At 42.8% G+C, this 24,462-nt stretch overlaps 1 protein-coding gene and 1 long non-coding RNA gene across 2 annotated transcripts in view; both read left to right on the top strand.

The window, feature by feature from the left end:
• The first annotated feature begins 3,298 nt into the window (after positions 1-3,298).
• LOC146975255 (protein NLRC3-like) overlaps positions 3,299-24,462 on the top strand; it is a 71,037-nt gene continuing 49,873 nt past the window's right edge. Inside the window, exons 1-8 of the mRNA XM_085794682.1 lie at positions 3,299-3,334; positions 4,965-5,102; positions 5,631-5,744; positions 8,498-8,576; positions 8,737-8,965; positions 9,848-11,648; positions 11,763-11,936; positions 12,028-12,201. Of these exons, the coding sequence (XP_085650808.1) occupies positions 5,014-5,102; positions 5,631-5,744; positions 8,498-8,576; positions 8,737-8,965; positions 9,848-11,648; positions 11,763-11,936; positions 12,028-12,201 (2,660 nt within the window). The 5' untranslated portion in view covers positions 3,299-3,334; positions 4,965-5,013. The remainder of the gene's footprint in view (positions 3,335-4,964; positions 5,103-5,630; positions 5,745-8,497; positions 8,577-8,736; positions 8,966-9,847; positions 11,649-11,762; positions 11,937-12,027; positions 12,202-24,462) is intronic.
• LOC146975261 (uncharacterized) lies at positions 20,395-23,655 on the top strand. The gene is made up of 4 exons (XR_015037333.1): positions 20,395-20,483; positions 21,391-21,458; positions 22,479-22,522; positions 23,479-23,655. It is a non-coding gene; the product is annotated as an uncharacterized LOC146975261 (long non-coding RNA).

Genomic DNA, 24,462 nt, shown 5'->3' with positions numbered 1-24,462 from the left:
GTCTCATTACTCATCCATTCAATCCACTAGCATAGCATTCATGAACACGCAGCATCAAATCCAGAATGCCGTTGGCTCAGCCCAGATGCATGATGGGAGTTACACTACTGCCATATTCAGTGGGCCACATAACACGGAGGTCACCCCGAAAGTCAGAGGCTTTTTCAGTGAATGTGACAGGCGAGCAGCTCTGATAGTTGTTGTAATAAAAACTCTTGTAATCTCTGACATGGACGCTGCTCTGCAACAGACTCTACTGTGCATCATTAATAGTAGTGAATAGTGAACTCACCTCTCTCTGCTGCTCTGTTGGCTCCTTACATCCTTTGTTGCAGCCGTGTGGCTCGCAGACAATGTCACTTCTCTCACATCACATCCAACGTCCTGTCTGTCGTCACGGCGATATATGATACTAGTTGTCATAGTGTTTGATTGAAGATGATTGGCTGGCTCCTACCTTAACCCATAAGCTTCTCCTGTAACTACTATACTCATGTAGTCTGTAGGTTACAGTTGTTATGGTTCTTCAACAGTGGACATGTGACCTTCTATCTGAACACACCACTTTCATATGAGTGTTCATTCATGTTCATGCCCTGACCCCTTGTGGTTGTTCGGTGGCACTACGTTACATTGATAATAATATGAACAGGTGAGTGTTAAATGTTCACTGTTTTAGTCTGAGTCTCATCACATCATTTAATATCATTTAAAAACATCAGTCTGTGATTTATTTTAAAACCAAAAGAGAATAAGAGATTTTTGGTGCCACAATCAAGAAGTTATTAAATAATTTAAAATGATGCCTCCTTGATTTTTGTTATTCTTTTTTTTATCATTATTTACTTTAAATCCAGAAATAAAATTAATCTGGATGTATCTGATTTGTAATTCTAAACCAAAGACTAGAAACAAAATCACGCGACCAATTGTTTTTTTTTGTTTCTTAACTAAATGAGAGTAACTAATTCTTTCTTTTTTTTAAAATCCAGTTTTGAGTTTTGTTTTGCTACTTAAAGCAGAAGTAAGTGATATATTTGTGTTAATATAAGTCTTAAATAGTTATATCTTCCGACAGCAATCACTTAGAGTGTTTGGTCTGAAACACGGGTCTGTCAGTCACTCTGCTCTGCTCTGAGCCGAGGAGAAAACATTTATCGTATCCTACAGTTTTTATCCAATGAGGAGAGAGAACGGCATGCAGGGCTGTGTGTGCAGCCAAGGAACGCCGTGAATGTGGCGACGTAGGGACGAGGACTGTTATGGTGCGTTCAAGGAAACTCGTAACTCATGTTTTTCCGACCTGTGAAGTCGTACCAGTTCGATCTGGTACGACTTCACCGGTCAGAAGTTACGAGTGGCCGTTATAGTGACTTTCACAGGTAAAACAGGTCGGAAAAACACGAGTGGGTTGCCTGGAACGCTACAAAGTCGTAAGTTGTGACTTGAAGCTGTAATTTACGGTTTCAAAAGCCGGCCTGGAACGCAGCATTAGCGAAAACGACCGGAGCGCTTACTTCTGCTTTAATCTTTTCATTTCTCATTTGGCAGAGAGAGTTGCTAGGTACACAGACAAGTGTGAAAAAGTCCAAGAAACTGATTAAAAAAAACAGCGTTTTCCATTTGAGATAACAGATTTATAGGTTCTTTGCTTTAGAAAAAAGAATGATTGATTATGTGATGATACCCAGACCTTCAGTAACTCATCAGCTGTGTAGCCTACCATCTTGGTAACTTAATAAAATTAATATTATTAGATCAATACTCATAGTTGTGTATCAGTGTTGGTGGATGTGACTGTCTCTGACCTTTGTGTAGAGTCTGTGTGAACGCTGCCTGAATCCCTGTAGATCAGCTGTGACACATGGGAAGATGTGCTGGCTGATGAATCCAGGTGGACAGCGTGTGATGTAGCAGCAGCAGCTGTGATGAGCCTCTGTCATGAGCCTTCATGGAGCTCACAGGTCGTCAGCATCGATGAAGGAGAAGCTGTTAGTGAAGAAAACTCCAGTCAGACCATGGTGAAGCACACTGATGTTTCCACAAGCTGACCTCCTGCTTTTAACAGGAATTTAATTTACTTTTCTTTGAACCATGTTCTCATTGAACAAACGGCTAAAGGACAAATAATTGAAATAAAATGAGCTTTATAGTAAAATAACTATCTCACATTAACCAGACACATTAAAAATCAATACATTGATATGTGACAAGCTTTTCCGTATCAATGAACTTGTCATGTCTCTCACTCAGCATCATCACAGAACATCAGCAGTTGTTGTCTGGAGCAGATCTTCACATGTATGATCAATAAAGTCACCTTTAACCCTCAAATAGAAAGTTAGATTAACAGACCTCAGTACAAGTCAACCTACCACGAGACTCCCACACAAAACGGGGCCAACCCGCGAAGTCTGCAGGGGCTCGTTAGTGTGGCGTTTCAAAATAAGAGCTTCTAACTCATACATAATTTAAAAAAAAAAAAAGACAAAATAAAAGAGTGAACGACTTAATATAACAGCCAGGTACATAATAATAAATTAAACGTAGTGCACCTTCCATAAAAACAGAATTACATTTAGTGGAATCACTAAAACTCCTTAACTCTGTTACAGCAGCAAGTAAGACAAAGCAGCCAGATAAAAACAAATAAACAAAAACACATGACAGCAGAGTGAGGACAGAGGAAAGCATGAACGCGTTTATATGCGTTTATAATGAAAACGATATTGACAATGCATATTGAACATTTTAAGAATATTCACATCATTATATTTAATCTGTCCAGTGAAACAACAAAGCAGCAAAGTAGGTATATACTGTAGATGGACTATGGATCATGAAGGGATCACAAAAACGCCTGTAAAAAGACAAATACATTCTACAGAGAATTAAATAAACAAAGAACTAAAGAGGCAGAAACTACAAATAAAAAGTATCAGAATAAGTGAATCAATATTATAAAGATGTGTAGGAAAGAAAACTATAGTCCAACATTTAATAATACCAAAAGCAACACTAAAGGAATATGGGATATATTCAATGGTATTATCAAAAATAGTTCAGCACAATGAAGTTCCCCTTCAGTAGGCTATTTCATTCTACACTTCTCTTCTTCCTGTTTTTCCATGGATGTATTACATTGATCTATTATAAGACCACAGTACTGTGGGTGTTGGCCTTTTACTACAGTCTGTGTTGTCCCTGCTGCAGTGGATCAGTGTCGCCCCCTGCTGACGGTCCTGACAACATAACCCTTTGGTCCACTCCCTGTTTAACGTTTACTTTCACTTTGACTCAGCGGTTGTGTCGCAGTTTATTTCCTCGTGTGAAGGTAAGGTGAACAGTCTGAATGTTTTCCTGTCGTTACCTGAGTTCTCTGTCCTTCAGCTTGTCGTTGTGTTGTTGTTGTGTTATTATAATGTTACTGTAGCTGAGTCAGAGCTGTAGCTGTAAAGTCTGGACCGACAGAACTGTGTCTGTCATGTTGTGTGGATGTTGTCGGTAGAAGCGCTGGAATAAGAGCAGGTGTGGACTGAGTGTGGCGGGCTGAGGGGCTCACAGGGTTTCTAAGACTCTAGATGATGTTCAGAAAGACAGTGAACACCACATCAAAGGCTCCTGCTTCAACAGCTAGATACAGTCTATTGATGAATATTAGTCTGATCAATACTGAACTGACTGTACTGATTATTGATTTTCCAGTCAAAGTAACTGAGTACATTTAGTGCAGTACAGTTGTCCTGTTGTCCTTGAGTATTTCCTTGTTGTGCTACTCCCTGCTTGTACTGCAGCTCATGTACCTGACAGGTGAAGCTACTGGTCACTTTGCAGCTGCAGGTTGTAGATTAAAAACACCTGATGAGCTCAGAAACACACGATTAAAGATGAAACCACAGCATGTTTGTCCTGTGACTCTGTAGGTTCCATCAGCTCACTGACTCATTAGAATGAATGAGAAGAGGAGCAGCTGGACACTGTCTGTGTGTCCTCACTGTTCATGTCTGTGGTTACACACAGCAAACACTCTGGGTTATTGATTATTGGACACAAATCATCAATATTGTTGTGAAGAATCTTTTAGAGCTGCAACAGTTGTTCAATTAACATTTTTCAAGCAGAAATGTTCAGTTTTCAGCCTCAAAAACTGGAAGAGGTCCTTGTTTTCTCTGTTTGATTTGACTGTAAACTGAATTTTCTTTTTTAAGTATATTTTTTGGGCATTTATGCCTTTATGGACAGCACAGTGAGTTGAGACAGACAGGAAACGGGGAGGCAGAGAGAGGGGGAATGACACGCAGCAAATGGCGCCCGACGCGGGGTTCCAAACAGGGCCGACTGCAGCGAGGACTGTGCCTCTATACATGGGGTGCCCGCTCTAACCACTACGCCACGCGACGCCCCATGTAAACTGAATATTTTTGTCTCTTTGATTGTTGCTGTGACAAAACGAGACATTTAAAGACCTGGCCTCAGACTGAGAGGAACTTGAACACATCATTTGTCTGTATTTTGTGTTTTTCTCTCTTTGAATTTCCAGTGTGAGTGAAATGACTGAATGTTGTGATAGTGGAGCTGTGAGGTGAAATAAGTCTTGGCCCAGTTGTTGTGTGTGTAATAATCAGCTGTAGCTTGTTTGATCCAGTGGTTTTCTACAGGGACGCTGTCCACACAGAGACTGTGTCACATCAACTCAGTGGATCTCAGTCCTTGTGTGTGTCAGTGGATGGAAACAGTGGTCCATGGATCATGTTGCTGGGCTGCAGCTTCATGACGCCATCTAGTGGACTGATAGTAGAAGTACAGCAGCTGATGGCAGCTTCCTCTTCCTCACTGCTGTGTGACTGCATTCAACTGACACTGATATGAAGCAGAGAAGAAGAGCCAATCAGTGGAGGAGCAGCTGGAGACATGATGGACATGTGAGCTGCTGTGCAGATGAATGATGTGTGTTTCCTCTGCAGGTGAAGCTACAAAGTGTGTGTGAGCTGATGTGGATGTGAGCTCAGCAGCATGGATCAGTGTGAGGACAGAGAGGAGGGAGCCCCTCCCTCTAAAACCACTCTGTGTGGGGGACGTCAGAGCCAGACCACAGGTCAAAGGTCAGAGTTTAAAACAGTCAGAGAGACTTTTCTAGAAACGTTTGTAACAGCACCAGAAAAAGTCGCCAGATTTGTCGCCAGTCGCTTTTGTAAAAAAGAAAAGTCGCCAAGAGGGTTTGGAAAGTCGCCAGATTCAGCGAGATAGTCGCAACACTGTAGCCGACAGCCGCACAGCGCTGCACGCTGTCCCCAGAGCAGCGTTCAAGGAGACCGATTACTGAAACAAAACCAAGATCACACAGTTTATAAAAAACATTATGTTTTGATTGTAGTTTAAAACAGTTTTTACATATCAGAGGACTACCATATTCACACACAGGGTACCTCAGAGTGTCTATTATCATAATCTGTAAAAAAGCGGTTTTGACGAGTTAACTCGTCAATGGTCGTGAACGTTTGGCAGGCTGTGACGAGTTAACTTGCCAATGGTCGCGAAAGAGTTAAAAGTCAGTTGTTGTGTTTATTAATTTTTTTTTTTTATCAGTTTTTCTGCAACATGCACATTTATCAGTTGTGTTGTTGTTTCAGGATCCAGCAGCAGAGACCAGACTCTCCTGAACCCAGCTGTCTGTCTCTAAAGAGCGATGACTCAAAGGACTGGGGCATTGACTTTAAAGGAGGACGTGGATCAGCTGATCAGATGTAAGAGACAAAACTAACTTTTGAGTTTCTGTTTAACGTTCTTCCTATTGTCCAGAGTAAAGAGTCCCTGCCTGAACATCCACATGTTAATATTCAGTGATGCTCACAGTGCAGCCCAGTAGCAACAGGAAATATGTCAAAACCATCTACTTAAAACAGGAAGTAACCACTGAGTTAAAATGATCTTTTCATCTGCAGTAAATGTTCATGGTCTTGTTTCCACCTGGTAGAAGGAACATGGTGATGTTGCTGCATCAAGTCGCCTCCTGGTGGCAGCTTTGAGGTGTGCAACAGGACGAGGGGCCGATCAGTGATTTCTAGTGAGTTCAGAGTGATGTCAGACACTGAGAGCAGAGACAGAGGATCAGATCAGTTACGGGAGCTGAAGCAGAATCTCAGCAGCTGCTTTTTACAGGAGCAGACAAACAAACGTCCATAAATACTGAGAGAGAACAAGCAAAACTCAGGTAAAGGTAGAAACTTCAACTCACCTACAGGACAAAACAAACTGAGTGATAAGTGACATGTTCTGTGGTGAAAAAGCCTTCATCACCAAGGTTTAAAGCTTTTATCTACATGACAAAGGAAACAAAATCTAGAGATGCCCATTACTTGAATAAAATCCTAAAAATGATATGTTTATAAGGAAAAACGTTTAAAAAGACCATGAAAACCATAAAATAAGAATGTGGCCTCAGATGCACAACATTGTTTAAAAATTAAGAAAAAAAGTCATTCTGTGTTCTTTTTTTTTTTGAAAGCCTCAGACTATTAACTCATTGAGTGCCGCGCTCCTTTCCAAAGTTTTAGTCAAGTGTACCGGCAATTTAGACCATTTTTGACGATTTTTGTAGAGCCACAGTGTATTCTATATTATTGCCACTTTATGCTACAAATGGCCACAAACCGTTTGTTTCTACGTGCCTCCGTTCCTGAGAAAAGTCAAGCTAAACATGGCTGGGTTTCACCGAAATCCCTTTTTTTCTAGAAAAGGAGATAGAGCGTCTTTTATGAAAGCTGCTCTGTTTGTGTCTGTCGCTCTTCTGACACTCGCATTTCTGGATCAAAGGGCTCGTGTAAGATAAATATATACAACAATTGTTGTTCTATTCACAAAACCACGATCGGGGGCGGGGGGGAGGGCACTAAACAACAATAACACAGACGCACCGTGCCGTGTCACAGCCTCTCGCCGCGGAACGTGAGGGTCTGACGGCCACAGCGGCTCGGGAACACCGGTCCCGCCGGTGGTCGCGGTCCTTCTGTGGTACGGGTCGGTGCCGGCGGCCTGTTTTGACCCAGAGACCATCAGATTTTACCGCGGGAGGACCTTGGGGAGGACACGGTGTTGCTCCAGATGAAGACCGGGCGGGACAGTGGGCTGAGAGCTTCCTGTTTCTGCTCCGAGCAGCTGGAGCAGCTGGAGCAGCAGCGCAGGTGAGAGCAGAGCAGCTGCTGCATCCACATGCAGAACTCCGTTTGCAAAAGCTGAGTTATGATAAAAAACTTCCAGATCATGAGCTGTCATGAGTTTTTGATCTTCATCTATTTCAGTTCTGCTCGTCGTAGAGTCCCCAAATCTCGTTTTTGGCACTCAAAGCATGGGAACGAAAAACGAGAAATTAAGTGGTTGGCACTCACTGAGTTAACACATATTATTTTCTCCAACATGCAGAATGATCAGTTGTGTTGTTGTTTCAGGATCCAGCAGCAGAGACCAGACTCTCCTGAACCCAGCTGTCTGTCTTTGAAGAGCAACCGGTCAAAGGACTGGGACGTTGACTTTAAAGGAGGATGTGGATCAGCTGATCAGATGTAAGATGTAACTGACAGTCAGACTCAGGTTATTGTAGAAAAGAACCAGTTTGTACGACGTGTTGTTGGACCAGGTCTGAAACCAAAGTGTCTCTGTCTGTTGTGAACTAGAGGCTGACACGGGAGTGTTTTTTCAATCCCGTCCCGTCCCGCTCCCGCAAAAAAAATCCCGTCCCGTCCCGGTCCCGTGACAAAGTAAAAAAAAAAATCCTGTCCCGTTCAAATCCCGAATAAATCACTCCCGATCCCGTCCTGTTCCCGATTTTTTCTATGAACACAGTCATCATAGATCCCCCCTCCCCTCTCTCTCCCTCAGCGCACTGCAGGCTGAATGACAGACAAAACAAGACGGTAGATGTGGCGTCAACACATCTACCGTCTTGTTTTGTTATTTCAATTAGTGATAATGAACGCCCTCCTCGTCCTTTCTCTCTCCCTCTCTCTCTTTTTCTTTCTTTATTTTTTGCTTGTCTGCATCACCTGTTTAATGCGAGGTGGAGATTACGCCGCCGCCGCATCAGCTGACTCCTCTAAGTCAGTCTGACTGGCCGAAAACGTTTCCCTACCGGTATGTTGATTTAGGTACACTGCTACGTAGCCACGACAGTGATCACTGAGGGTGTGCAGTGTGCATCAGTCCACACACTTAAAACTTTTGGACCGTTTTGAGCGCACCATCCTGGCTTGTGCTTCTTTGAATGTCGCGCTTTGACTCCCGGTCCCGTTCACTCCCGTTTACATTTTTTCCCGTCACGTCCCGATCACGTGATTCAAAATAAATTGACTCCCGAATCACGGGATTCCCACGGGAATCCCGTGTCCCGCGGGAATCCCGATAAAATGTCAGCCTCTATTGTGAATGTCCTCAGGGGACATATAAAGTCCATCTTGTATTATCTCTCTGTACTGATGTTGACTTGACACTGATTCCTCCACAGAGTGGACCAGGAGAGCTCAGAGGTTCCCAGTGGTCAGTCTGCCCAGCAGCATCAAACACACCTGGACTCCATATTTATGGTGAGGACATGTCCAACAGCTGCTGTTACATCTGTTGTGTTCACCATCATCTCCATGCTGCACTTTGACACCAGTGGATTGTCAGTCTGTCCAACATGGATCTGATGTTTGGCTCCATGGTTTTAGTTTGATGCTGTCACTCATAGAGTTTCTGTTCCAGCTGCTGGAGGAGAACATGGTCACTTTTGTCAAGAACGAGCTGAAGAAGATCAACAAGGCTCTGAGTCCAGATTACCCAGAATGCTCAGGGAGTCAGAGGGAGGATGAGGAGGTGTTGGATGGTGAGGATGAAGAGCAGAGGAGGAGCAGCAGAGAGGCATTAGTGAAGATCACAGTGAACTTCCTGAGGAGGATGAAGCAGGAGGAGCTGGCTGAGCGTCTGCAGAGCAGTAAGAGGATTTCTCTAAAGATTCAACATGATTGACAAATGAGACGTTCACTGACATCAACACATGGAGGGAAACATGTTCATATAATCGTTATTTAGAGAAATTAAAATGCTATATTTTCTAATTTACCGTAAATTCCGGACTATGAAGCGCACCTGAATATAAACCGCAGGTTTTTCATGTTGTAACATGAGATATTTACACAGAAAGACAGTACACGGAAGATGTGTGGAACTATGCAAGTCCGCTCGCTTTTCTGCTGTTTTGGTTATGCTCCTAGCCATGTGCATTTGTTGACAACGAAGCCGGCGAAATATCAATAATTGGAGCAGTGGATAACGGCGTGTGTTTGCGTAGTCTTAACCGTCATGAACAAAAGATTACAGGTTACGGAGTGCGTTTGTGTCGCGATGCGGTAGAGACGAGAGCTGGGACACCGGGGCAGAGACCAGGTACTGTAGTGATGTGGCAAGGTTGGTTTTCAGCCGTCAGACGTCAGATGAAGACAGAGAGCCTCGGTTCTCACTCGTAACAAGTCACAAGTCATGTAGTGAGTTAACCATCACAATTACTCCGGAGCGTTTTAAAAATGTAGCATAGCCAGGAAATCCTGCTTAGTTCCTGACATGCTTTTTTTTCTAACTGTGCCTGAAAATCGGCAGTACGGCACCAACATGGCAAACTCAAAACTAGTGTCTTCTTCGGTGCACATGTCTGTCTCTCTTGCGCTTCCTGCTAGAGCGCCTCCGGGAGGCTGTTAGCCAGTAAAAATCTATAAATTAGCTGCATTGTTGTATAGGCCGCAGGGTTCAAAGCGTGAGAAAAAAGTAGTGGCTTATAGTCCGGAAATTACGGTATCTTATTTCTTGTATTTTCATTCAGAATATTTCGCTCCAGTTTGTGGACGTAAACTCAAATCTGCCCTGAAGAAGAAGTTCCAGTGTGTGTTTGAGGGGATCTCTAAAGCAGGAAACCCAACCCTTCTGAACCAGATCTACACACAGCTCTACATCACAGAGGGAGGGACTGGAGAGGTCAATGATGAACATGAGGTCAGACAGATTGAAACATCGTCAAGGAAACCAGACAGACCAGAAACAACCATTAAACAAGAAGACATCTTTAAAGCCCCACCTGGAAGAGACCGACCAATCAGAACAGTGATGACAAAGGGAGTGGCTGGCATTGGGAAAACAGTCTTAACACAGAAGTTCACTCTGGACTGGGCTGAAGACAAAGACAACCAGGACATACACTTCACATTTCCCTTCACCTTCAGAGAGCTGAATGTGCTGAAAGAGAAAAAGTTCAGCTTGGTGGAACTTGTTCATCACTTCTTTTCTGAAACCAAAGAAGCAGGAATCTGCAGGTTTGATCAGTTACAGGTCGTCTTCATCTTTGACGGTCTGGACGAGTGTCGACTTCCTCTGGACTTCCACAACACTGAGATCCTGACTGATGTGACAGAGTCCACCTCAGTCAACGTGCTGCTGACCAACCTCATCAGGGGGAAACTGCTTCCCTCTGCTCGCCTCTGGATAACCACACGACCTGCAGCAGCCAATCAGATCCCTCCTCAGTGTGTTGACATGGTGACAGAGGTCAGAGGGTTCACTGACCCACAGAAGGAGGAGTACTTCAGGAAGAGGTTCACAGATGAGGAGCAGGCCAGAAAGATCATCTCCCACATCAAGACATCACGAAGCCTCCACATCATGTGCCACATCCCAGTCTTCTGCTGGATCACTGCTGGAGTTCTGGAGGAGCTGTTGAAGACCAGAGAGGGAGGAGAGCTGCCCAACACCCTGACTGAGATGTACATCCACTTCCTGGTGATTTATCTAAAACTGAAGAAGGTCAAGTATGATGGAGGAGCTGAGACAGATCCACACTGGAGTCCAGAGAGCAGGAAGATGATTGAGTCTCTGGGAAAACTGGCTTTTGAGCAGCTGCAGGAAGGAAACCTGATCTTCTATGAATCAGACCTGACAGAGTGTGGCATCGATATCAGAGCAGCCTCAGTGTACTCAGGAGTGTTCACACAGATCTTTAAAGAGGAGAGAGGCCTGTACCAGGACAAGGTGTTCTGCTTCGTCCATCTGAGTGTTCAGGAGTTTCTGGCTGCTCTTCATGTCCATCTGACCTTCTTCAACTCTGGACTCAACCTGATGTTACAACAAACAACCTCCAAGAAGACTGAAACAACAGGAGTCAAATCTGCAGAGACAAACCTCTACCAGAGCGCTGTGGACGAGGCCTTACAGAGTCCAAATGGACACCTAGACTTGTTCCTCCGCTTCCTCCTGGGTCTCTCACTGGAGACCAATCAGAATCTCCTACGAGGTCTGATGACAAAGACAGGAAGAGACTCACGGTCCAATCAGGAAACAGTCCAGTACATCAAGAAGAAGATCGAAGAGACTCTGTCTGCAGAGAGAAGCATCAACCTGTTCCACTGTCTGAATGAACTGAATGATCGTTCTCTAGTGGAGGAGATCCAACAGTCCCTGAGATCAGGACGTCTCTCCACAGATGAACTGTCTCCTGCTCAATGGTCGGCTCTGGTCTTCATCTTACTGTCATCAGAAGAAGATCTGGACGAGTTTGACCTGAAAAAATACTCTGCTTCAGAGGAGGCTCTTCTGAGGCTGCTACCAGTGGTCAAAGCCTCTAACAAAGCTCTGTAAGTTTAGAGAGAGTTGGATTTATTCATTATTATATAAAAACACTTTTGTCTTTTCAACAGGAAAGATAATAAATACCATTCTCCTTTAATTCCTCATGATCATCTCTTCAGACTGAGCGGCTGTAACCTCTCAGAGAGAAGCTATGAAGCTCTGTCCTCAGTCCTCAGCTCCCAGTCCTCTAGTCTGAGACACCTGGACCTGAGTAACAACGACCTGCATGACTCAGGAGTGAAGCTGCTGTCTGGTGGACTGGAGAGTCCACACTGTAGACTGGAGACTCTCAGGTGAGGATCCATCCAGCTGTTTATCTGATGACACTTGAACACAGCAGCAGGTGTTGACAGAGGGTTCCTGTGTGTTGTTGTGTGTGTTCAGTCTGTCAGGATGTCTGGTCACAGAGGAAGGCTGTGCTTCTCTGGCCTCAGCTCTGAGCTCCAACCCCTCCCATCTGAGAGAGCTGGACCTGAGCTACAACCATTCAGGAGCCTCAGGAGTGGAGCTGCTGTCTGCTGGACTGGAGGATCCAGACTGGAGACTGGACTCTCTCAGGTATGGAGAGGCTGCTGCAGCCACACACACTGCCTGATAGAGGAGGAGGAGCTGGAACATTTTCTATGGCCCCATTCACACCTGGTCACTCCAGGGGCCAAATGTATAAACCATGCGTACACATGAAATGTGTGCATACGCCACTTTCCACGTATTTTTCCTCATGTATAAAAATCCACGGGCGTTGAGAATGTGCGTACTGGTACGCATGCTTCACACCATGCGTAGCCTCTCGTCTTCACATCGTTTCAGGTTATTGTGATGTTGCGAGTTGGCAAAAAGGATAATAAATGTGTGAATTTGAGAGACGTTTCATTTAGATATTTTTTTCTTTCATTACATTGTGTTAAAGGGATAGTTCAACATTTTGGCAAATTGGCCCATTGCCATAATCGCTATAGTCATAGCAGTAGGTTCGTTACCTTTAATTGTAGGTGTAAGCTATTTTTAGTACAGCGGAGCGCAGCAGCTGGCTGCTCAGAGCTACGCTATGGAGGCTAAGGGAATTTCTTGGTTTCCCTCATTAAACTCATCAAATACAAAATCCCAAAACTCCACAGCGCTTTTGTAGACAAGTTGTGACCTGCACAACCACCACGCTATGAGATAATGACGGAACGATACGAAACGGAGCCGTTTTCGAGGTAAATACAGGGTAAATACGGAGACTGCTTGCTGAAAAACTGTCCCTGAACGCAACGCGCATCAGCGGTTTTGTATGAATTTACCTCGAAAACGGCTGCGTTTCGTATCGTTCCGTCATTATCTCATAGCGTGGTGGTTGTGCAGGTCACAACTTGTCTACAAAAGCGCTGTGGAGTTTTGGGATTTTGTATTTGATGAGTTTAATGAGGGAAACCAAGAAATTCCCTTAGCCTCCATAGCGTAGCTCTGAGCAGCCAGCTGCTGCGCTCCGCCGTACTGAAAATAGCTTACACCTACAATTAAAGGTAACGAACCTACTGCTATGACTATAGCAATTATGGCAATGGGCCAATTTGCCAAAATGTTGAACTATCCCTTTAATAATCAACCAGCTGCAGCAGCTGTCCAAATACGTTTTGATGTGATGCAGCGACAGTAAGCGTGGAACAGTGTTTGTGTAATGAAACAAGAGGGAATGAAATAGAAAAATTGTTTATTTCTTATGATGATTCCCGCAGTATCACTTTAAGTTCCCTCACTTCCATCGATACAGTTTATAATAATCTCATTGTGTAATAGGAGACAGTCAATAAGGACACGTGTGTGCGTCCGGCTGTGTGCACTGGCACTGGAGGCACCAGGGTCTTAATAATGTTGTAACTATGAACAAACTAGTTAATATCCATTGCATGTCCGACTGCAATAAGATTTTAACTGAGTCTGAAACTGAATCTGTGTCTCCTGATTCATCTGGCACAATGCCACTGGCCGCTTTTTTTCTTCTTTTTAAATCTCCAGTGTCCGTGGCTCAGAACTCACCGAATTTACTGCACCCATAAATTCACCTTGGTTCTATTTGGCATTGCCAGAGCTTAAGCTTCCAAATAATATATATTTTCTTTGATAATTTTCTTCAACCACGACTTCTATTTCACAATCAGTGAAATGGCGCTTCTTGTTCAACTGTTTCTTTCTTGCTTCCATTATTTCTCCTCAAATTAAATCCCGGCCTTTTGTATGCAAAACAGGCAACTGGGGGTGTGTCGGAAGCCATCTATGGTGAATCGTGGGCATGGTCAAAGGACTCGTGCCCGTGTGCACAATTTCAGCATGATTAAGATGTATGAGAAAAAAACGCATCTGACAGGAAGACTGCGTATGCATGTTTCCTGTTTTGTGCGTACACAGATTTCTACACCTAAATATACACAGAGTTTTATACATTTGGCCCCTGGTATTAACATCTATCTCAGGTGATCAATGCATTGATGACATCAGATCTAATCACTCAGACCATATCCAGAGGTGGTGTAGGCCACAGTGAAGCTCCGCCCACTCCACTGACGTCCTTTGTCCCCGTCTGACTCGTCCCACAGGGATGCAAACAGCGCGCCGAAAAGCGAAACTCGCTTTTTTCATGACCAATTAGGTGTGTGAATCGTTCAGATCTGAAGAGTTTTTGTTTTTGAGGGGAGGGGAGTCTCAGCGTCTCAGCTGGGGTCAGTAAAATGTTTTTCTAACAGGCTGACAGTGACAATCACGTGAAACTGAGGCGAACTCATTCATGGTTGTCTCTGATTATACTGATAACAGCCGACCTCCAATGTTGACGCGCGACGTGCGCGCTCATTAAAGCGGCGCGTATCCGCGTGCAGTCGGTGTGACGGTGACGCCGTTTTTTCCCCCCGTGCATGTCCATGGAGCTGTGCGCCGCGGACATGCACGGTTCCCTACGTTGCTGTGTCAGTCAGGTGTCTCCCACGGAGCTCTGCCCCGTTTCAGAGGTGAAGGAAAGACGTCGCCTCCGCGATGTAGAATGTGTTCAATTAAAGTGAAACTAACACATAATATGTCCATTACACACTGAATGAAACATCCCATGTCTTTATTTATTCAGTTTATTTTAATAGTAATAATTATGACTAACATTCAGTGAAGACCTAAAATTCAGTATCTCCAAAATTGAAACATTGCAAAGGATTTTTTTTTTTTTTTTTTAAGCATTTTTAATATAGAAATGTTGGCCTTCTGAAAACTATGTCCATCTATAGGTTTGGGTTGAACTACTGGAAATAGACTTTTCCGTGATATTCAACCCGGTCTCACGGGAAATCGTGTTAACTGACACGAAATTTTAATCTATTGATCGTGCTGGCCAACACGATTTCCTTGTTTTTTTCGTGTTGCTCAGAACGAATTTTAAACTAATGTATTTCAATTGGAAGTTAATTTCGTGCGTGCAAGCACGACATTCAAATGCCACGGCGCACAGAAGGGCTTTGATTTTATTTAATTTCTGAACCTTGACATCAACTGAATACAACATTTTATTCATCAGAGATTCCTCATATATCATATTACATATCGTAGCCATATCGAACTCGCCCCCCCTCCGTTTTTTTAATGTTAGGCTACGTCAAGCCTGTACATTTAAGAAGTGATATTCATCATATCGTCCTATATTTATGATCTGGTGCTTTTATTGTTCCCTTTTGTTGCAGGATTCAGGCATTTTGTGATTAGAAACCTATTTTATGGTTATTTTTAATATCTGCTTCCTGCTCCCCTCCCCGAATCGAATGTCCCGTTAATATAATACATGTCCGCATTTATTTTTCATATTGCGAGGTAAACTTTTTTATATATTCTAACAAACAGTTTTTTTTCCCCGGGTTTTTTAATGTTACGTCAAGCCTGTACACTAAGAATGCAGGGATTCTCGGCATCATAACGCCCATATTTATGATCTAATGCTTTATTCCTCTTATTTGCTGCAGGGTTCAGGCATTTTATGATTAGAAAACTTTTGGTTATTTTATTTTGTAGGAAAAAACAGGAAACAGATATCTGTTTCCTGTCTTTCCTACAATATAGCTAGAATGTCCGCATTACTTTTTCAACTACGGACTACGTTTTTTTTGTTTTGTTTTTGTAAGGTACCACTACGCTGACAGTGTCATCTTATATTATTTTAATATCGTTTTTTCGTACTATTATTGTGGAAGTGTCCTGTATTTCTCTTGTCCCTCTCCTTATGTTGTCCGGTGGAAACAGATTCTCCCCCTTTCCCGCTAACCCTTCACCAGGTAAGATGTGTGCCTGCTGGATGTTCACATTAACATTGGTTTCATTATTAAACGCAAGACTATGTATGAAAACCATCTTCTAACTTGTGAGGGAAAAAATAGCCATATCTTGTAACTTTGTCCAGCTAGCTGACTGATAAATCAACTATGTGTAAGCTTATTCCCGCCGAGCGTGGAGCATCACCAAAGAATTATGATATGCAATAACATTGATATAATGTCTCATTGCTTGGGCACCCTTAAAAATTGTGTATTGGTTTAGAAAAAACGTGACTTTTTGTATACATTCAGAAGATGGTGAAATCATGGTTCAACCAGTTGCATATACTTTTTAAACCTTTCTGCAAATAAACACAGCTAGACACAGCTAGCTAGACTTAATTTTAATCTATTGATCGTGCTGGCCAACACGATTTCCTTGTTTTTTTCGTGTTGCTCAGAACGAATTTTAAACTAATGTATTTCAATTGGAAGTTAATTTCGTGCGTGCAAGCACGACATTCAAATGCCACGGCGCACAGAAGGGCTTTGGTTTTATTTAATTTCTGAACCTTGACATCAACTGAATACAACATTTTAATCATCAGAGATTCCTCATATATCATATTACATATCGTAGCCATATCGAACTCGCCCCCCCTCCGTTTTTTTAATGTTAGGCTACGTCAAGCCTGTACATTTAAGAAGTGATATTCAGCATCATATCGTCCTATATTTATGATATTTTTGTCATGCCAGGAGGGTCTACAAAAAAGACGTGTCCCTTTTGCAAGGGAGTTTTGTTTTGTGCGCAGAAGGTGTGTCCTCACTGCAAGACAGAGCAGCCTCTGAAGCAGCGCCTTAAAAAGAAGCTTCAGAAGTTTGATTATAAGAGAGAAGAATGGGTGGTTGGCCGTAAGAAGAACCACAACGTGGCATCCATTAAGGATGAAGCCACCATAATGGTTTGTGCAGATTTTAAAATCACATTGAACTGCTCAGACAATACTGGAAATAAGTTATGTGGTATACATGGAAAATCCTGTGATCCTCAGGTATTTCTGTGTTCATAACAAAAAAGTTCATAGAAGAAATGGACTGCGTTTATACCACTACAGCTTGTAAAATGTATACACTGCCAACTATAAATGCATTTGCAGCATTCACCTATTCAGTCACAGAAACACAAATGCTTCTCTCTATTTTGAATACATTTAGAAATTGTCATTGTTGATGCTTCAGTTTCTTTCTAGTTATCTAAATGAAAAACAAGTGTTACAAATGTGATACATATTGTACCCTTACTGTTGCTATTTGTCTTAAAGTTTAGTTTTTTGCTTACACATAATGAACTGTTCCTGTTTGCACATACATTTTTATACAAAAGTGAAACTCATCACGAAATCAGATCATCCTAAATGGCATTAGTATGGATTCTGTCCTCAGTAATGTCATATTTTTGTCATTAATCAATGTGTTCAGTTAGTTTTGTAGTTGCTATTCCATTTTTTTCAACTGATAATACAAACTTATGTCATTGCAGCTTGAGAAACTCCATGCTATTGGTTACAAACCAGTGCTTCTTCTTGGAAAGAAGACAAAGAAGGAGCAAACCAAGTGTGAGATCCTCACCCCTCGTTGCAGCCTTACTGATTTTGCCAAAGACTACCTCCAAAAGATTGGCTCATTTTATGAGTACCTTTGTGAAGGTAAGATGCATGCAATGCATGCTTAACAAATGGTATTATTAAATTATTGTATTGGAAAGGAATTATGGCCTTCTAGTTTTGTGGCAGCGGCGCAGTGCAAGTTTCATGCAGCGCAACCCAGCGCACGGTCAGTTTGGTAATTTGGTAGACAGCAGTGCGCTGAGATGGGTGTGGCGGTGCAGCAGGGGGAAGTGTCACAGATTCAGCTTGGCGCAGTGACAATTTCGTGCCAAAAAGCTGTGCCGAAAGTGTGCTGAAAGCCCGCCAGCTCCAACCTGGTCTACTTTCTGCGCAAGTAGTGATGTTAGATAAACGACTTGTAACTTCTTACAAGGAGAGTGGAGGATCCTTCCACATTGTGCCTGAAAACCAAACCTGCTGATCAGAGCCTCTGACCCGGTGTCACAGCTCTCCTCTCGTCTCGGTGGCACCGCGGATCCACAACACAAACGCACCCCGTAAACAGTAAAATTAATCTCTTGTTTATGACAGATACGACTACACACAATACACACATCTTAACACCTGTATGGTAATCCATCGATCCACTGATTGATTATCAAAGGCTTCAAATGCACGACCAGGAGGATGCTCAGCAACACAGCCGACGTGACCAGTCTTGCAGATTCGCTAAATGATGCAATTTTAAATCGTTTAAAGTCGTATTTTGATCAACATTATGTTTCAAATTAATTATTTCACTTGTGAACCGTGTAATAAGCGGGATAATGTATAGTTGGTCGGTTGTTATGGAGAAATAAACCAGGTTCCATACAACCTGTCGGGGTTTATTTCTCCATAACAACCTCCAAACTATACATTATCCCTTACATATCATGTGACATCACACAGCGGTCGCAGAGTCTGTCATCTCGTGGGCTGTGACAGCAATTCTCACAAAAGGAGTGGATTAACCTTTTTTTATGACACGGCTCTTTTGAATGCTGCGTTTTGATAACACAATGAATTACGCTCTTTATTCTACATCCTACGGTCTTGTATTTCTGTATAACAGTCCGTTGTTAACTATAACAGACCGTAAAGAGTAAATGTGAGCGTATTTATTAGTGGAAAAGGGTGCGTTTTTCTGTTTTTTTATTTTTTCCACACTGGGCAACAGTTCTTAGTGTATCAGGGCAAATCTGATTAACAATAACCTCCTCCCAGACTATTTCTGCTTCATCAGTCCGTGGAGGTCTGTCCGTGTTACCATATATTCGGCCACTGTGAGCTTGGACCTGCCGGATCAAAACATCAGTTTCCTCCTGTAAAATGTTTGGCTGTCTGGCGTCGCTGTCTCCTTTGTCCATGTCAAAATATAAAGTGACAAAATAACGGTGCTCCTTCACCACACACATGTTAGTTTAAATAGTTTAGTTTAGTTTGATGTCAATCTTGTGAGTACTCTGTCATTGTCCTGTATAAACAATGTTATAGATAAAATAAGATGAGATAGAACTTTTTTTTAATCCTAAAGGACATTTTCATGCCAGATTATTGGTTTATTATAGTGTGAATGGAGTAAATGCTAATAATAGTTAGAGTAATGTGCATGTGTGGCATGCAGGGGGTGAGAGAAATTGTTCATGATGCTGAGAGTTTTCTCAGCATCTTCCTCTCTCACAACCAACTGGAGTTCCACTCCCATGACAGGAGCAGCTTTCCTGATGAGTTTATTGAGTCTGTTGGCATCAGCTTTCAGAACAGGACGCTGACCATAAAGTATGTAAGGGATAGTGTGCAGGGTCATTGTTTAGGAAAAAACCCTGACAGGGTGATGCAAGACCTTGACACGAAGTGGCTGGATACATGGTCCATTATACACCAAGAGCAGCAGTGATAATAATGGTCTGTTACAGAGAAATAAAATAATATTTTAATTAATTGAACCATATGATAATATTCTGAGTTATAGTTACAGTCACAAAGAATTAAATACAGTATAGATTTGTAGAAATTGAATAGATCCAGGAGACTCAAAAGTTTCCTGTAATCTAAAGTGAACACAAATCTGGTTGAGATTTGACAATTTGTTTAACTGCAGGTTGGAACCAGGACCCAGATGTAAATGAGGAGGCGCTAATCACACTGCACCTCACACCCTGTGACCCACTGGAAGGGCCAAGCAAGGCGAACATGGAGGGACAAGCAGAGCAGACCAACATGGAGTGGTACGTGGAGCAGCAGACCAACGCAGAGGGACAGGCAGAGCAGACTGACGAGGAGGGACAAGCAGAGCAGACCGATGCGGAGCAGACCAACGCAGAGGGAAAGGCAGAGCAGACCGACGCAGAGGGAAAGGCAGAGCAGACCGATGCGGAGCAGACCAACGCAGAGGGAAAGGCAGAGCAGACCGATGCGGAGCAGACCGACGCAGAGGGAAAGGCAGAGCAGACCGGTGCGGAGCAGACCAACGCAGAGGGAAAGGCAGAGCAGACCGACGCAGAGGGAAAGGCAGAGCAGACCGGTGCGGAGCAGACCAACGCAGAGGGAAAGGCAGAGCAGACCGACGCAGAGGGAAAGGCAGAGCAGACCAACGCAGAGGGAAAGGCAGAGCAGACCGACGCAGAGGGAAAGGCAGAGCAGACCGATGCGGAGCAGACCAACGCAGAGGGAAAGGCAGAGCAGACCGACATGAGTAAAAAGTCAGGTATGTACTAATGTTTATAGGGTGTTCTCAATTAATTACATTGGTAATCTCATGTCTCTGTTGATTATCAATATCTCATTATCACTGTTTATTAATACATTACATACAGTTAAGAAGGGATAGGGTCATCTTTTAAAGGATATATGAGTGAAGTATAATCTTATATTGCAGTGGCAACAAGGCATATGCCAGAGAGAAAGAAGCTACAAAAAAGTAAGTTTAAATTATTCCTGTTTGTTATCCTTACAGCACAAACCAATCATTTAATAATTTTGCATATTCACAAGAAATGTCTTTGGCAGGAACTTGGATAATGGTTTACTGGTTGACTTAATCAGAAAACATACACTGTGTGCCACTGCGCATATAGTTGCAAAAATTGAGTGTAGCATTAGTTCAGGCAGGCCACATAGTCAAGCTGTGCTGCTCGCCTCATCAGCTGATGTGGGCAGGCCATGTTGGACAGGCTCATATCAGCTGGCTGGCTGTGATAGGCCAGCTCCTTATCAGCGGACCATATCTCCTCCTTCTCATTCAATTGGGCGCGCTATTTAAACTGCATCAGTCAGCCATCTGCTTCTGCTGCTTTCTCAGCTTGCTGCTTTACAACCCAGCTCCTCCTTCTCATTTTGTTCTGACTTACCAATGTCATAATTGGGTCATTGGTGCTTGCTCTGTTCTGGGGGTCTTGCTGACTCTGCTCTCCCTGCCTCATGCCTTCCACATAGGTCAGTGAGAGCAGGGAGGTCCCAGAAAAAAGCCACGCCGTCAAAATTAAATTTTGCAATTGTAATTAAGTTTCTTTGACTGAAGTGGTCCAGGCTGAAGTACATGTATTTACAGGGGTTGATGCTTTGATCATTTTCCCCACATTATTTGCCAAATAGTTGTAAGTTTTTATGAGAGATGATTTTTAACAGAAAACACAGGAAATCCATCAGGCTTAATGTGTTTAATTTTACCAAATAACTTTTGTAGTTAGGGTATAACATGCTAAGCATTCTATAACCATTCTTGGCTTGCATACCACTGAAGTCTTCACAGTTGTATTTTTCTTGTTGCTCCTAATCTAAAAAAAAAAAAAAGTTAGTTAGTAACAGCTATGTTTTTATGTTCACAGATTGCTCTTACCATGCTCGTCTTGAGACTTTTCCCATAAGGAGAGTAAAGAGGGAGAGAGTGAGAAAGGTTAGACAGGGTAGACAGACACCCATGTAAAATTAGCTAACTCTGTTGCAATTAATTGTAATCATGTACTGCCCCTGCAAAAACAAAATAAAATACTTATTTGTTGAAATTCTACACAAATGCACTGTCAGTTTTAGAAACATCCTTGTGTATATCATCTGTAGGGTTTCAAAGGAGGTTAAATCGAAAGCAACTGGACTTAGTTATTTGTCTAGGAAGACGTTTCACCTCTCATCCAAGAGGCTTCATCAGTTCATGTAGCATCTGACCAGGCTGGGACTGGTCCAACTATCTGGTGTGGAGACTCACTATTTAACCTCTTGTGTGGGCGTTCACAAGGGTGATGATGTCACTGGTTCCCTTTTGTGCTCCAAGTGCCAACGACAGTCGTTTAAATTACTGCCTTTAATAGAAAGTTGGTTTCGACTTCGTTTATGCCCTATGTTGTTATAACGACAGTCGTTTAAATTACTGCCTTTAATAGAAAGTTGGTTTCGACTTCGTTAGTGCCCTATGTGTTATAACGACAGTCGTTGGAGTCACTTGCCACTTGTGAACAGTGGTTGTTCTTTGAGGCTAGATTGTTGAATCTCCTGGGAAGGGATGAAAGGGCAGCATTGTAAATTGGAGATAGGTGGTGTCTGAGGCCACCTCCCCTGTTGAGGGATGGTTTCTCTACTTTTACATAGATGGCTTCTTTAACTCCTCTTTCAAACCATCTGTCCTCTCTGTCTAAGATCCCAGTTGCTTTCGATTTAACCTCCTTTGAAATACTATGACCTGGGCAAATGAGAATATGCACCGGCCCATCTGTAGGGTGTTTTTGAATCACAGATTAAAACACAGTTTATACTGAACATATCATTATGAAACAATGTAAATATCAGGAAAGTCCCAATGCACCAACAAAACTCAGTGACTGCAACCACAGATAATAGCTGATTCGTAAGATTGAGATTGATGCCTTTTAGAATAATGATAGATGTCTTTCTTTTTTGTTGTTCTTTACTGTCTTTACAGGGCAAAGCAGAGATGTTGGTGGAGTGGGAGCCCTGTCCAGTTTGGTATGTAATTATGCAATTTTGCTTAATCTCTCCCTCTATAGGCCTAGTCTGCATTAATACTTAAAGGGATATTACAGCATAAATTTAACCCATGGTGAGTTAGACCCCCCCCCTCGAGAGATAAAATCTGCTAACCTTTAGCTTCTCTAGTTGTAGCAACTTTAGCAAAGACTGCACCATAACAAACAGCGCAGCATATTTCTCCACGCGCAAATTGCGATCAAACAGCCACTCACAGCGACAAATAATGCTCAGAACAGCACCAAACGTCATCAACAGTAGAACAGCGTCCCAGCCCATAATATGAGGCATCAAACATCTGTTTGCTTTGCCTGGTTTCTATTGAAAAGAGACGAAAAAAACTCACCCACTCTGCTCCAGTTATACGCTATGCAGCAACTTTTCATGTCCAGGATAGCATCCCGGCACTGACAACACACGTCCGAGGGTGACTGGCAGCACAAACATTCAGTCTCAGTGGCAGTTCCCTTCTGTGAAGTCTGCTTGTTACAGCCATGGTTACAGGTAGTCAGCTGGCGCGGAGGCGATTACCGAGTGAAGTAGAGTCCTGCAGCTCAAAGATGAAATGTGTGTGATTACTCCATGCAAATGCAGTCAAAGTTCCTACGTATCTTGCCTATCAGTTTATAAAAGTTATTAGTTTGTTATTAGAGTGTTCACAGGGACATGAACAGAATTGGGCATTTCTAACTTTAGATATTTGAGGGAGAGAATCACGTAAACAAGCGTGAGAATAGACTGTTTGTACTGTTGATGACGTTTGGTGCTATTCTGACAAGGTTGATAGTCAAATCAGACCTCTCCGAATTGAATCGTCAACTATTTGAGGTCACCCCTAGAATATTCTGTAGGGTGACACGTGTTAGAAGGTTAAGCTTATTAGAAATACTCAGCAAGCACCAGTAACAAAAATAACATTTCTCATCTGTTTTCAGTGGCAAGGAGTGGGCCCATTCCTGGCAGCCAAAGGATTCTCTTCAAATTGTTTAAAAATAAAAATGTGTAATGTGAATGTTTTTGTTTCAATGTGAATGTTTTGGTTGGAGCATATATGTCATCAAGTTTATATTTTGTATTTAAGGTCATGTTTATTTCTAGTTGAGATAAGATGGAGAACTCCACATAAACTTCACTTCTATTATATCAAAGCTCACGTATTATTTGATTTCATGTTCTTGACATTTTATTGCTTTTTAAAATTGGTTACTTTCGCAGTATGGAAAAACACAAGTTGTTAACTTTGTTGCTGACAAAAGGTCATGGCTGTACATAAAGAAATAAAGATCATTAACAAATGGGAAAAGGATAATGTGAGGCTATTATTTGTTTGACCCTCGCTGATGTCATTTTTGGTAAGGTAAATGCTGCAGTACCTGAGGCACTGTTGCTATGGAGATGCCAACACCAGACACACACAACACACACACATGCACTCCACCCTGTCCCAGTTCAGCTCTGTCCACAGCCCGTGCTGACATCAACATCGCTGACCGGACCTGTTGGTCCAAGTGGCCCTGCTCCGAGTGGTCCTGCGGGCCTGACTCATGTCACACTGTTCCAGCCTCCACCATAGAGCCTCCACCCGAAGAAGTCAGACAGTAACACATGACATACTTCTAGTGTGAATACACTTAGGTCTGCAACGTAACTCTGCAAACAGTCATCCCTTGGTGCGGGACCAATGCGCACCTGCAGATCCACAAATGATCATCTCCTATAAGCTTTGTGCAAATTCATGCAGGACATTGAAGTCATAAGGGGCCCCTAGCTGTTGTCATCTGACAGCCAGCTGATTAGTCTTTAGCCAATCACATTCAATCTAGAGTGGAGCCTTAAGCCCAAGTCTGTTAGGGAGGAATTTGTGGTGATGCCGATGAAGAATAAGTACCAGAGTCCTGTATGTCTTATGCTGAAGGAGT

This window comes from Trachurus japonicus, chromosome 13 (assembly GCF_045865225.1).
Source record: "Trachurus japonicus isolate A0001 chromosome 13, Traja_1.0".
NCBI classification, from domain to species: Eukaryota; Metazoa; Chordata; class Actinopteri; order Carangiformes; family Carangidae; genus Trachurus; species Trachurus japonicus.
This window is presented reverse-complemented; position numbering and strand designations above follow the sequence as displayed.